We start from the raw sequence: 13,615 nt of genomic DNA, 5'->3' as shown, positions 1-13,615 counted from the left end.
AATATTGGGCAAATGATCTCATCCAGATGCAAAAAAAATCATGTATGACTCATCTTATAATTTAAATATTGCACTGGATGAATACAACTAAAATGCATGTTGCCAGGTACACATATATCAACATATATCAACCACATGATGCAACAACTTTATACCTCAAATACTTCATTCTTAACTTCAAAAGCACTGTTTATTTTTGAGTTTATGTTTCTTTTTTATCTAAAATCATATCCTTGCTTTGGATGAATTACAATTGGACTAATAAATTATACATGTAGAAATAAATCCTTCTATCTCAGGAGGTGGAAAATATAACCATCATTTGGTTTCATATATTTAAATGTCACCTCCAGCATTTTTACAGTGGTCACAATAGACCTTTTAAAATTATGATCTAATCCAAAGGGAGATCTTTGCTGATAAGCAGTCTTCAAAAGGAGAAAAAAAAAGTGTACAACATTTGATAGAAATTTTGTAAAGGGAAGATGTGGAATTATTTTTTTGGAGATGATATCTTCCTTTTCCCTCCCTGAGCCTCCAATTAGAGAATGTCCTCTACTTTCCCTCCCTCACCAAGCAGAGGCATTAAACCATTACCTAACAGTTACATCAAAGACATTTTTGATGTATCAATGACTAAAGAATTATTAGCATAAATATCTTTGTTTCCATACATTGTAAGCTTGTAATTGCTTTTACTAAAAGCAGCAAATTTTGCCAATTTGTCTGAAGAGGTTAGCAGTACAATTTCATGTGCTTAATTGCTTTCAGAACTTAATAAATTATATTATTTGTCACGTTCTTATTCTGTTCATTCCTCCTACCCAGATACCATTGTTTTTAAACATTAAAACTTATCAATGAATATAAATGAGCTTTTGCTGCAAATTTTTTAAAAATGGCAAAATACCAACTTCACCTATTTTTGACAACATTTCAGCAATATTATTCAGAATTGTCAGCATTTAGAACATTTAATTAATGCCACACAGCTTGAGAAAGAAGTTCACACATTAATATTTAACATAAGCACATTGGGAGAAGATAAGAAAGTGTGAGCCAGACAGTGGAACAAAACCACAAATGAGGCACGATTTTATAGCACCAGGTGAGTAGGAGGTAAACTTCTAAAACAGAATAACAAAGTAGCAGAAAAATAATGCAAGTGTTTTGTCTCAGAGGAAATGGAAATTGGTGAGCTGGGTGTAGAACGCTGAGTGGAGGCTACTATTCACAAAAGTAAAATGAGAGAAGGATATAAACTTATGGACAGTCATAAGACAGATGCCACAACACTGAAAAATATCAAGAATAAGAGTCAAAAGACAAATTTAAATGGTATTAGGGTTGTGGTTCAGGATCAGTATTAGAACAGGGATATAAATTGGTCAGTGATGAGGACTGAAGCCTGAGGCTATTGGGGCACTGGTGATTGAGGCCTGAGCAAATTGGAAGAAGTAGGAAAGGTGCAAGGGTTAAGTGTGTATAGTTAGGGTGGGGTGTGCATGAAATCAGTGGGTGGATCGTTTTTCTGGAACTATGCTGAACAGCCTTAGAATATAAATATGATGGGGGAAACTAAAGGAGGCTGAGTCCAGTGCTGCACAATGAAATCTGATTGCACAGAGATTAACTAATAATGGTTATTCCCAGGACCAGATCGGCTCATTTCCCTGGAAACATTCCAAAAGTGGCACTGACATCGCAATGCAATATAACTGAATTTCTGGGACATGGAATCTTGCTGTACAAATGAAAAAGGCATTAACAGAAATAGAATCTTTGATTTTGTATTTAAAGGCAAATATTAAATCAAGAAAGCAATAGTGAACGTATGGGAGACCAAAATTAAATAGAAACCAAATTACTATGTTATGTATTAGCCAGAATGGCTAATGAGGCAACAATAGGTGGGAAAGCAGATTTTAAGGAGGATGAGGTGTCTTTAATGAAATAAATGGCAGACATTAAAAAGAAAATGTAAATTTAGTGACTTTGGTGGAGAGAAAAGAAAAACAAAATACATGGTGTTTAAATAGAAAGAGGCTTGATAAAAAGAGCTCTTAATTGTTACCTCAGTTTCTCTTTGTCTATTGGTGCAGTTGTTTCATACTGTGGTGTTGATTGAGACAGCATTTCCTCTTGACCCTTCTAAACACACAGACATTCAACGTTAAGAGTTATTCAGTTAACAGTAAATCAAGATAATGAAAAAGAAAAGATGACCAACTTATTCAAAACTTAAATCTTGAAAAGCTAGACAATAGATGGGATAACAAAATTCAGCTGTAGGAAAATAGTTTAAGTAAAAAGAGAAGGAAAATAGAAGGGATTCCTGCAGTCCTTGAGGTATGGTATGGGTACACCCTCAATTCTGTTAGGGACTTCCAGGATTTTGAACCAGCAACAACGTTGTTTCCATATTTGGAAGGTGTCACTGAAGCAGTTGCTGCACTATACATCCTGTAGGAGGTACCAAATGCTGCCATAGTGACGGAGTGAATGGTTGAGGATGGGATACCTATCAAGTAGGATGCTGTGTCCTGTGGGGTGTTGAGCTTTTTAAAAGTTGTTGAAGCTGCACTCATCCATCACACTTCTGACTTGAATCTTGGAGATGGTGGACATGCTTTAGGGAGTTGGGAGGTGAGTTACTTCCCACAGGATTCCTGGGTTGCAATTTGTTCTTATCGCTACATTGTGTATCTGGCTAGCCCAGTTCAGTTTCTGGGCAATGGTAAACCCTCCACCCCCCCCACCCCCTCCCCACCCCAACAATATTGATTGTCAATAAAGGTAATGTCATAGAAGGAGATGATTGCTGATTTTTGTGTCATCATTGCCTGCCACTTGTGTGGCACAAATGTTACTATCTACCTATTGCCCCAGACCTGGATATTGTCCAGATGGTGCTTCATCTGGATATGGCTTTCTTCATTATCCAAGGAGTTGCCAATTTTGTTTGAAATACTGAAGCAATAGTAAAAAGAAGTGTTAAATGTCATTTCATATTTTCAAATTTTATTGCTTCTTGGGCACCATTGATTGAAAAGTTGTTAACACAATATATTCCTCCCAGCAACACCTTGCACTTGCAAAAGTGCATTTCTGAAAATTTGATTCAAGTCCTCTGGTTGGGTGATGAATGCAAGTATTGGCAGCCACTGCAGACACGTTTTATCATCACTTGCACAAAATTCTTCTGTGCAAACACCAAAGCCTTGCACGCCTTAATAGAGAAGGTTAGCCCTTCCAGAGCATCATTTAAAATGGACCCAACGACCTGCTGGTATCCAGCATCTTTTTGTTAGCTCCTACTTTAAGTGATGCCCTTTTGTTTACTCCACATCAACCACCACTGACTCCCCTCCCCCATAAACTGACAATATTCTCACATTCCTTGGCAATGGGCTCAGGCCTGAAACGTTGGTTATCTATGGACACTGTAGGACCTGCAGAGTTTCACCAGCAATTTTGTGTAGACTTTCTTTTTTCAATATCCTCAAGTCCCTCCTTTGCCTTTTTTGGCTCTCTACTCAATCATTAACCATCAACTGCCTCACTTTATGGTCTGACCCCTCTTCAGCTGAGACAATGAATCTTTGCCCAATTCCTCCACACATGCAATGGTAGAGGAGCAGGTGAAAAGTTGTCCATACATGCTAGATTTGATTTCTTATATGTGACACCTCAGGTTTTATGCATAGTGGAATTTTTGAACAAACCCAGCGCAGGAACACTGGAATAGCCTCTTTGAAACACCTTTAGTTCAATAAAATTTCTTGCCCAAAAAATTTCAAGAATTTTATTCCTCCAATCTTCTTTCATAAAGGTATTCCAGTTGGTTTTTTTTTACAAAAGGTGTGTAATTCATAGTGCCATTTGAGCTGTGATGTTCCGACTAGCTGGAAAACAAGGGCAGAAGGCAGCTGTCAGCAATAGGAATATAAAATCTCATTGTGGCTAACCCTCGGTCAAGGATAATGGCCTTCATTCTGACAGAGCAAAGATGCCTGTGCGTGTATTTGTTTAACGTGTACTTGATGTTGCACTCCATGAAGCACATGATACTTCACAAATCAACCAATTAATTCCAATGACATGGAAACCATGACGATTGGAGCTGATGGATTTGCTGCAGCCTTCACAGCCGCTAAGTTCAGAGTAACTTCGTCCACCGTTGAGGATTTGGATACAAAATCTACACCACTGCTGTAAAATTCCAGGCAATGCTCGGAATACTTTGTCATTGCTGTTGGTGACTCGATCAACAAACAAATGTGATCATTTGCCCTCCCTGCCTGAGAATGGATTTGGGGCTGGTGGGAAAGAAAATTTGGGAACTGGAAAGGAAATTATCAGACATTCAAAGAAAAAAACTTTAGGAGTGGCCAGATGTGCACTCCTACTTCTTCATATCTTACAAGAAGTGCAAACGTAATTATGCTTTGTGTCATTACTATAGTTTGCATTGAGCTGACAAGTTATTTCAAACCTTGGGAAACCCATCAGGCCAATGCTAAATTTGAATCCCAATGTGAAACGTGATTTAAATATAATGAACTGTCCTGGCTCTCAAGCACGTGAGAGATAAAACATGAAACACATGGCCATAAAAATGCCAGAAGATGTGTGCAAGGTGGTCTAAAAGTATCAGATTGATAAGAAACTGGAAAGGACTTTTCCTTGTTGCTCATTGACTGAAGATAGCGTTGAGCATTCTGCATTAGCTCTCTCCCACTAATCCAGGGAGAGAGAAATTTATGCAAGAGAAAAAGCAAGAGAAATGTCCTATAATGGCAGGATAGCAATTTGAAATATTATCCTTTACTTGTCATCTAAACTCACCATAACTTCCTCAGCTTGCCGGACAAGTTCAGCTGTTTTTGCTTCCAACTCCGCATTTAGCTTCCTATTAAATATGAAATGTTTCATTAAAACTATGTTCATTTCTCACACAATACATTCATACTGAAAATTTGTCAGAACTGTGATTTACCACATCCAAACGAATGAAGAAAAATATTCATACTTGAACTCTTCTTCTTTAGCAAGCAAATCTGGAGGGGTTTTCTTTGCAGAAGGTGATGGAAGTGAGCCAGATCTAATGGACAGAGTTTTCTTTGCCTGGATTTAAAAGAACCCAAAACAAAAATAGAAAATTTATTTTAATGGTTATAACATAACTTTTGTATCAAATGGGAAAAAAGATTGATCAAAGACAATCCAAATAATTAGCAAACATAGGGCTTTGTTCAATTTCTATCAGTTCATTACCACAAACCACTGAAATGTTAAATACATCACTCATATACTCCTTACATTCACTTCATCTTTAAATCCAGATTATACAGTACAATTCTATTAATATGCAAGGATCAGGATTGGCAGTACTGGAGTAGCTGATATTTTAATCAATAGTCCAGTCCACTTTGACTCACTTTATAACAAATGTTACACAGTCACATTTAAGTAAACTTCCTAAGTATAATTAATGGGTGTCCAGGAAACAGAACCAGATGCATTTCAAGGAAGCAAGGTGACTGGTGATTGGAAAAGAGAGTGTGGGAACTGCAGTCTTGGCAAGTGGTCGAGGAACACAAGGAATGTGAAAATCCAGGTCCCTGCAAATGGCCAGGTTGAGCAGGAACCAGAGCCCCATTGAGAGGATGGGAACTAGGGATCCAGAAAGTGGACAGGGAGGGTAACAAGTATCACCTGGGGAGTCAAATGCCGAACCATTGAAACTTCCATAGTTGCATAGTGAATCATCATCCAGTTTTACTGTTTTCCAAAGAATAACATTGATCTTCTGTATTATTTATAGAATGGTACATTGTTGGAGGTGTAATCTTTCAAATGAAATGCTTTGAGGAAGATTACACAAGTTCTTTCCAGTGCCCTTTCCAACATTTCTCTCTCCACTAACAAAACCACACCAGGTCAATCAATCACCATTTTTTCTTACCACCTTCTTCCATCATCATGTTATAACAACAATTACATAATCAGTGCTAATTTCCATCCGTGCAATTACTTTAAGGTGCCAAAGCATTGCAAAATAATTGCATTCGTGGATATTTTTTGCTCAACTCAATCTGAAGATATTAGAGCAGATGACACTAAAACTTGGTGGTTTTAAGGAGTGACAGTGAAGAAAAGTGAGGAATAGAGATTTAAAGAGAAAATTGCAGACCTTGGCAACTCAAAGCATAGCTTCCAACAATGATGTGATTAAATTCAAGGATAATGAAAAGGATAAAAATAGAGGGCTGCAGGTACCTTAAAGTCAGAGAAAACAGTGAAGTCAAAAATAACAGGGGTCAGAAACAAAATACAAACTTTATGTAAAGGTTTTATTTATTGGGAGGCAGTGGAGACCAGCAAGTGCAGGTTGATAGAAGAAATGAAGATAGGTGCAGAAGTAGGCCATTAAACAAAATAATGACATCTATCTCAACAATCGACCTTGTGCACACATCCCTTGAATTTATCGGTTTTGATTGCAATCATTAACTAAACCTCCACAACAATCCGAGATAGAAAATTTCAAAGATTTACTATACACTGAGTGAAGAAATCTGTCCCTATTTCAGTACTAAACAGCCAACTAAGAAGCCTAGATCGACACTCAACAGCCAGGGAAAATGATATTCCCATCCTTACTTACCCTGTGCAGCCCTCTTAAATGCTGTATGTTTCAAACAGGTCAGCCCTCATTCTTCCAAACTGTAAAGACCAGCCTGCTCATGCTCACTCTGTCTTCACATGATAGGCCCATCTCCCCATAAGCCAACCTGGTGAATCTTCACTCCCTCCAAAACAAGGTTTTTTTTAGATAAGGAAACCAAAATTGTACATTATTATAACAGGTACAGTCTCACCAAGACTAACACCCACAATTATAAGAAAAAAGCTTTATTCTTGTGTTCAAAGCCTCTGCCATTGAATGTCAACATATTATTTGCCTTCTGAATTGCCTGTTGCATCCATAATTCAGTGAGAATAGAATGCCGGCAGCAGAGTTTTTAATGACCTTTAAGTTTTGAAAAAAGGCCAGCCAAGAGTGCAATAAATAGTCAAGTCTTGCAGCAACAAAAGCACGAATGAGAACTTTAGCAAAAGGGCTGCAAAGGGATCAAAGAAACAAGTTAGAAATAAATTGTCTATGATCAGAAACATAGAATGAACTGAATGATCTTTGGTGAAATGTAACACCACTGTTGTGAACAACTTGATTGAAATAACTTACAATTGCCTTGAAGAGGTACGGGGTCAGTAGTTCGAGACTAAAGTTTTCATTATGTTTAAGTTTCAAGAGTCTTAAATGATGACTGCAGACTGCAAAACATGTTTAGGTTATAAAACATATTTTATGAAATTAAAGTCATTTGCACTTCCTTTCAACAGAGTTCAAAAGACACACGTTTGATATCGACTCTGTAACTTAAATAAGTTTGATATTGACTCTATGACTTAATTAAGAGTATTCACCAGAAATATTAGTGTCATTATTATGAAAAGTGATCATCTCAAGTGATTTCTAGTGCCTACCAGTCAGTGCTCATCTTTCTTTTATTGAATTTTAATCTGCCGAAGGCCCACCCACTTTGGCTACAAATCCACACTTGGTGGAACTGGCAATGTGTTGTGTATGCACTCACACAATTAAGACTCGGAGACCTGATGCTCTCATCCTTTACTTCTATTAGACTAACCTGGCTACTGACATGTGGGCGTCATGATGTCCAGCAGATAAATCCTGACTGGGCCCCTTAGAATTAATAAGATTACATGGGGCCCAGGACTACATGAGAATTAGAATACATCTCATGAGTAATTATAATTATAAAAGGGAAAGTAATCAATAATAATAATCAGAGCACATAGTCCTTAAAGCGTTCAGGTGGTCTTCTTTCTCTTTTGGACTGCCTCGGCATGGTTTGATGTGCTGGTCTTTACTCAAGACCTGCAGATTGTCAGGTCGGCAGTCAAGTCAGCAACGACTGCCCGCCTTTGCTGCCCTCCTGCCTCAGTTACTGGACTCCTCATTGGACTGCTCGGCTCCGCGACTGTCTCTATATCCCCCCCTCATTCAGTCTGAGGGGTGAGATGGTCACAGAGAAAGCCACGGCAGGTCTGATTCCAGTTCATGAGGCAGTTTGTGGACCTTAGTGTCAGTCAACGCTCATAATTGATTGTTGCTTCCATAATCTGTCCCCCATTGGAACAGAGTACGAGCAGGGGCTCAATTTTTGTAAGGTTACTCCTACCACCCATGGGTCTTTATATTGTCTATAATCTTGTACCAGAACTCTCTCGTGCACTTCCAACGTTCTAGGTGAGGTCTGTGGCGATACTGTTTTTTTCAATCAGAGACCCAGATCTGGATGAACTGAGGACAGCCTGGTCTGCAGGTTGTGGCCAAACATTAGTTCTGCTGGAGTGTGTTTTGTGGTAGAATGTGATGTGTTTCTGTACCCCAATAGGAAATCTGCGATTTTGTGTGTCCAGGAGGCATTCAGAAGTTTCATGGTTTTCAATGCTTTTTTGAAAGTTTGTACAAAACGTTCTGCCTCCCCATTAGTACTTGGGAGATAGGGTGTGGACAAAATATGTCTGATATTGTTGTCGCGCATAAATTTTAAAAATTGTTCTGATGTAAGTTGAGGCCCATTGTCCGTAACTAATTCATGAGGCAATCCATAAGTGGCAAAGATAGCTCGCAGACAGTCAATCATGGGATCTGCTTTGGTGTTCTACAACTGTGAAATTACTGGCCATTTGGAGTGTGCGTCCACAGCTACTAGTAAAGTCTCACCCATGAATGGACCAGCGAAGTCTACATGAATCCGATGCCAAGGTTTGGCTTGTAGCATTTTTGGCTGCATTGACTGACATACTTTGCTTTCTCTTACAGTTGTTTCAATGTCTCTGTCCATGGAGGGCCACCAGACATGCATCCAGGCCAGTGCTTTCATGCGTACCATTCCCGGATAGTTGTGATGTAGTTCTGATAACATGGTAGTTTGCCATTTGGCTGGAATAATTGTACGGGTACCCTGTAGTAAACATCCTTCTTTGACTGATAGTTCATGGTGCCATGTGTAGTAAGGTTTTAGATCTTCTGGAATCACTTCAGCTTCGGGCCATCCATTAAGGATGAAGTATTGGATCTTGCTTAATGTTTTGTCTCTTTTCAAGTTTTCTTTGTGATTATCTGGGTTTAAATGTTCTTGGTTGATGCCCCGCTGCCTCTGCTGTCCATTTAATAATATTTTTCCGTTGTTCTGTCTCAGATAGCGACATGCACGATAAGGCACCTGGTGTTCCTGGTTTGTTTTATATCATAGTTATACGCTGCTAGTAGCATGGTCCATCTTTAAATTCTGGCCGCAGCTAATACTGATATATCTTTGTGTGGCCCCAGGATTAAACTAAGAGGTTTGTTGTCTGTGATCAGGGTGAATTTTTTTCCATAAAGATTGTCAATCCTTCTTTTTCTAGTTGGGCATAATTACAATCACTTGTGGTTAATGTTCACGAAGCATACACTACTGGTTGCTCACCTTTTTGTGTGATTTGGGATAGTACTGCTCCTAGTCCCACTGGTGAAACATCCATGGCTAGAGTAAATTCTTTACTAGGGTCGTAGTGGATCAGCACCTTACTTGTTGACGTTAGTATTTCCTTTAGTTGATTGACTTTTTTATTTCTGTGTTCCAATACCACGTTTGATCTTTCCTGAGTAATTGGTTCAGCGGGATGCATAGGGTAGACATATTAGGGATATGTTTTTGGTAGTGATTAACAAGTGCTAGGAAAGACTGTAAATCCGATTTGTTAGTTGGGTACGGGGCCTTGTGAACGGCTTCTGTTCCTGCTGGATTCATTGTCGATTTTAAACCCAAGATGTGTTACCGAGAGGCGCGTAAAGGCATAGTTGTCCTTTCGTAACCCTGTTGTAGTCTGGTTAAAACCTTTTCAAGGTTTTGTAAGTATCCACTGTCGTTTGGCCCGTGATGATGACATCATCTAGGTAACGCCCAACTGAGAGTCCATGTCGTGATGGGGCCATGGTTGCTTGAAAAATCACTGGTACTGCTGAAATTCTGTAAGACTTGCAGTTATAGGAGAAGAGTCCCAGATGGGACAGATTGTCACATATTCCCTGGAGTTTTCTTCTCCAATTCTATCTGCTGATAGGCTTAGGACAAATCTAGTTTTGTGAATTTTTGACCTCTGTTGAGTGTTTGGAAGAATTCTTCTGCCTTGGGCATTGGGTGTTCGGGTACTTTGAGTGATGGGTTGATGGTGACTTTGTAATCGCTGCAAATTTGAATCTCCCCGTTTACTTTTCGTACAGGTATGATGGGCGCTGCCCAATCGCTGTATTATATTGGTTCTAATATGCCTTCGTGCTTTTAGTCGGTTTAATTCAGCCTCAATTTTCCCTTTCATAGCAAATGGGACTGTTCTGGCTTTGAAGGATTTTTGTCCTGCACTATCATTTAATTGCAGTTTGGTTTGAACACCTTTGTTGAGGATTTGATTGAGTTCAGGCTAGGAGGTGTCCGTGTGATTTACATTTAGTATTGAACTGATTTCCAGGCAGTCTAGAGGAATGTGTTGTAGCCAGTTTCTTCCGAAGAGTGCTGGTCACTGGGTATCTATGATGAAGAGAGAGAGTGTTTTTGGTTTCTGTTGGTTGTATTGTACTTGGACCGTACTTTTTCCATTCTGTCTCCTGTGACAGAGCTTAGAGTTATTTCAGTTGTTTTTACAGGGAGGCATGGTAGCAAGCGTTTCTTTACATGTAACAGCCCCTGTATCTAACTCCATCTTAAAAGGGGGTGTCCATTTATTTTTAGCTGTTTTAAGATTGGTGTGTTTCCTCCATTTATTCCTCGGATGTGTAGTATCTCAGGAGTCGAAATTTCAAGAGCTTGAAGGTAAGCTGTTGGGCTGCTATCATCTTTGTTGTTAGGTTGCCTCTCTCTCTCTGCAATTGCTTTGACTTTAGCTGCCTGTTTAATTGCAGGCCACCTGCACTTTGATATGTCCTTCTGTTTTGCAATAGTTGCATTTAGAATTTTTGAAGAAACAGTTTTCTGGTCAGTTGTTGTATTTCCCACAATGGAAGCATTGATGGCAGGAAGACCTCCCGACCAGTAGGTCTGATTGACCCACATCCAAGTTTTTATCTGTCATTTCAGAGCTTCAGGCAGTTCTGTATGTAATCTGTAATGTAACGTCTTGATCCATTCCTAATTATTTTTGCCTTGCTTGGCGATTTGCCAGCCCCGTCACTAATCTGTCTCGCAGTTCTTGATTTAGAAACTGCTTGAAATGACAGTGCTCTGCAAGTTTGTGCAACGATGCCAGGTATTCCTTTCATAGAATCGTCATCTTTCTGCCATAACTGGTGGTTTGGGGCTTAAACGGTTCCTTAGAGCTGTGCGTAATTCGTTGAATGTCTTCATTCCTGGATCCTCCGGGGACAGCAAGTTCTTAAGGAAGTAAAATGTTTTGCTGCCCATTATACTGAGAAAAGGGCATATTTGCGGTTTACTGGACCTTCCACAATATTCTGGGCTACGCAGAAGTGGTTAAACCATTCTATGTAGTTATCCCAACTTTCTTCTACTTCGTTGAATTCTCCGAACTTTCCCTCCACCATCGTGGCACACTTTCACCTTGATCTTTTGGCGGAAATTTGTTGGGGTTGTTAGGTAATTGTTTTCTACCCGTCTTCTGTTGTTTTCTTTCTCCCAGTTGACGCATGGAGTATGTGGAGGGTTTGTTTCGCTCCTCGTCACCACTATTGTGTATGCACTCACAATTAAGGCTTTCTCATCCTTTACTTCTATTAGAGTAACCTGGCTACTGACACACGGATATATATGGAAGGGTGACATCAGGATATCCAGCACAGTGCGGGCTTATACCCAACCCAATGAATAAAAATCTATGGACGCTGCAAAACCTGCTGAGTTCCCCCAGCATTTCTGTGCTTTGACTAATAAATATTAATTCGGGTTTTGCCACTGTACAGATAGCACAACTTGAGCTCTATAACAATGGTACCATTTAAAGCCGCGAATGTTTTAAAACAAAACAGCGCCGAGGGCTCTCTGGAATCCATGTCCTCAGGGCCCTGTGATCTCCCTGGCCTGGGATCGGGGCCCTGCGCTTTCCCAAGCCTGAGGTCAGGCCCCATACGGCTCCCCGGCCTGGGATCGGGGCCCTGCGCTTTCCCTAGGCTGGGGTCAGGGCCTATGCAGCTCCCTGGCTCGGGGTCAGGGCCTACTTCACCGGGGGTCAAGGCCCCATAGAGCGCCCTGGCCTGGGATCAGGGTCCTGGGCGTTCCTTGGCTCGGGGTCAGAGCCCCCCGTACGGCTCCCTGGCCTGGGGTCAAGACCGTCCAGGCCCCTTTCCACTCGCTCCGACCTCCAGAACCCATCCGCGAACGATCGCCAGCCCCTCAGTCCCTCACCGATCCCGCCGGCCGCCGCCGACCCTCCATCGCGTCCCCGTCGCCTGGTTCCCATGGCGACGTGCGGCGCAAACATCGCGAGACTTCCAGCGGGCCGGCGCAGCTCGAAAGGGGATGCGGGGGTGCAGGGCCCACAGTTCGGAGCGGAGAGGGCCGTGGGAAGAGGAGGAAATGCAGGAAGGTGCCGGGGAGGGGACCCTGCTCCCGCTCCCCTCATCGAGGCCGGCCCACGTCTGCAACCCTGCTGCATCGGTTCATTCCTCGGCGGGAGGCTGAAGACCATGTCAGGTGCTTATCAAGATACCCTTCATGAAGGGTTCAAGCCCGAAACGCTGGTTGTCTATCTATACAAAGTACACTCTTTGACCTAGACCACCAAGACCACCCGACTCAGAGTGGGCGTCAGAACGTCGAATGGGGCAGGGGGTAACCGTGGGGGGCTACAGACTGACGCTGGAAAACTCGCTCAGCAGGAGCGGGTGGTGCTGACATCAACCTCTCCAATTTGCGCCGACATCACCGACAAACGCGTTGCTCTGACCCCCTGGAGACTAGTGGGGGTGGGGAAGTGGGGGTGGGGAAGTGGGGGGGGGGGGGGCAATGCCTCTTAATGCCCTGCCACCCTAAATTGGAGGAACAACATCCACTCTCCAGCCGGATGGCATTAACATCAGCTTCTCTGGTTTCTGCTTCCCTTTCTCCCTGTCTCCTTTCCCTAGCTCTCCACCCCTTTCCCTCTACGTTCACAGAGCCATTCCCCACCCCCCGCACCTGCACCCTGTTTGCTGTTATGCCCTCCCTCCCTTCTCCACCAATAACCTGCTGCCTTTGGGACCCTGGTCGGTGAGGGACGGCGGTGTTGTTGCTGGGACTGAGGGGTGGTGATCACTCACTGATGGGTTTTGGAGGTCAGAGCGAGTGGAAAGGGGCCTGGGTGGTCTTGACCCCAAGCCAGGGTACGGGGGTCCTGACCCCGGGCCAAGGAGCACCCCCCCCCCTTTTCTTTGGACACCAGCTGATATTTTTGTATATCTTGATGAAGTTCAAGCCCAAAACATTGGTTCTGTATTTTTATCTTTGCTATATAAAGTACACAGTTTGATCTTCGAAGTTTCTCC

General features: G+C 41.8%; 1 protein-coding gene across 4 annotated transcripts in view; it reads right to left on the bottom strand.

The window, feature by feature from the left end:
• Positions 1-12,728, bottom strand: part of tex9 (testis expressed 9) — a 63,405-nt gene extending 50,677 nt beyond the window's left edge. Inside the window, exons 1-5 of one of the 4 annotated variants that reach the window (XM_069912046.1) lie at positions 12,498-12,728; positions 7,253-7,341; positions 5,000-5,127; positions 4,849-4,912; positions 2,075-2,151 (exon numbers count right to left, since the gene is read on the bottom strand). In XM_069912046.1, coding sequence (XP_069768147.1) covers positions 2,075-2,151; positions 4,849-4,912; positions 5,000-5,127; positions 7,253-7,341; positions 12,498-12,714 — 575 coding nt within the window. In that variant the 5' untranslated portion in view covers positions 12,715-12,728. Of the gene's footprint in view, positions 1-2,074; positions 2,152-4,848; positions 4,913-4,999; positions 5,128-7,252; positions 7,342-12,087; positions 12,344-12,497 lie in introns of those variants that run through there. The other 3 variants (XM_069912047.1, XM_069912049.1, XM_069912048.1) reach the window with 3 other exon arrangements.
• Positions 12,729-13,615: the final 887 nt, after the last annotated feature.

This window comes from Narcine bancroftii, chromosome 14 (assembly GCF_036971445.1).
Source record: "Narcine bancroftii isolate sNarBan1 chromosome 14, sNarBan1.hap1, whole genome shotgun sequence".
Lineage (NCBI taxonomy): Eukaryota > Metazoa > Chordata > Chondrichthyes > Torpediniformes > Narcinidae > Narcine > Narcine bancroftii.
This window is presented reverse-complemented; position numbering and strand designations above follow the sequence as displayed.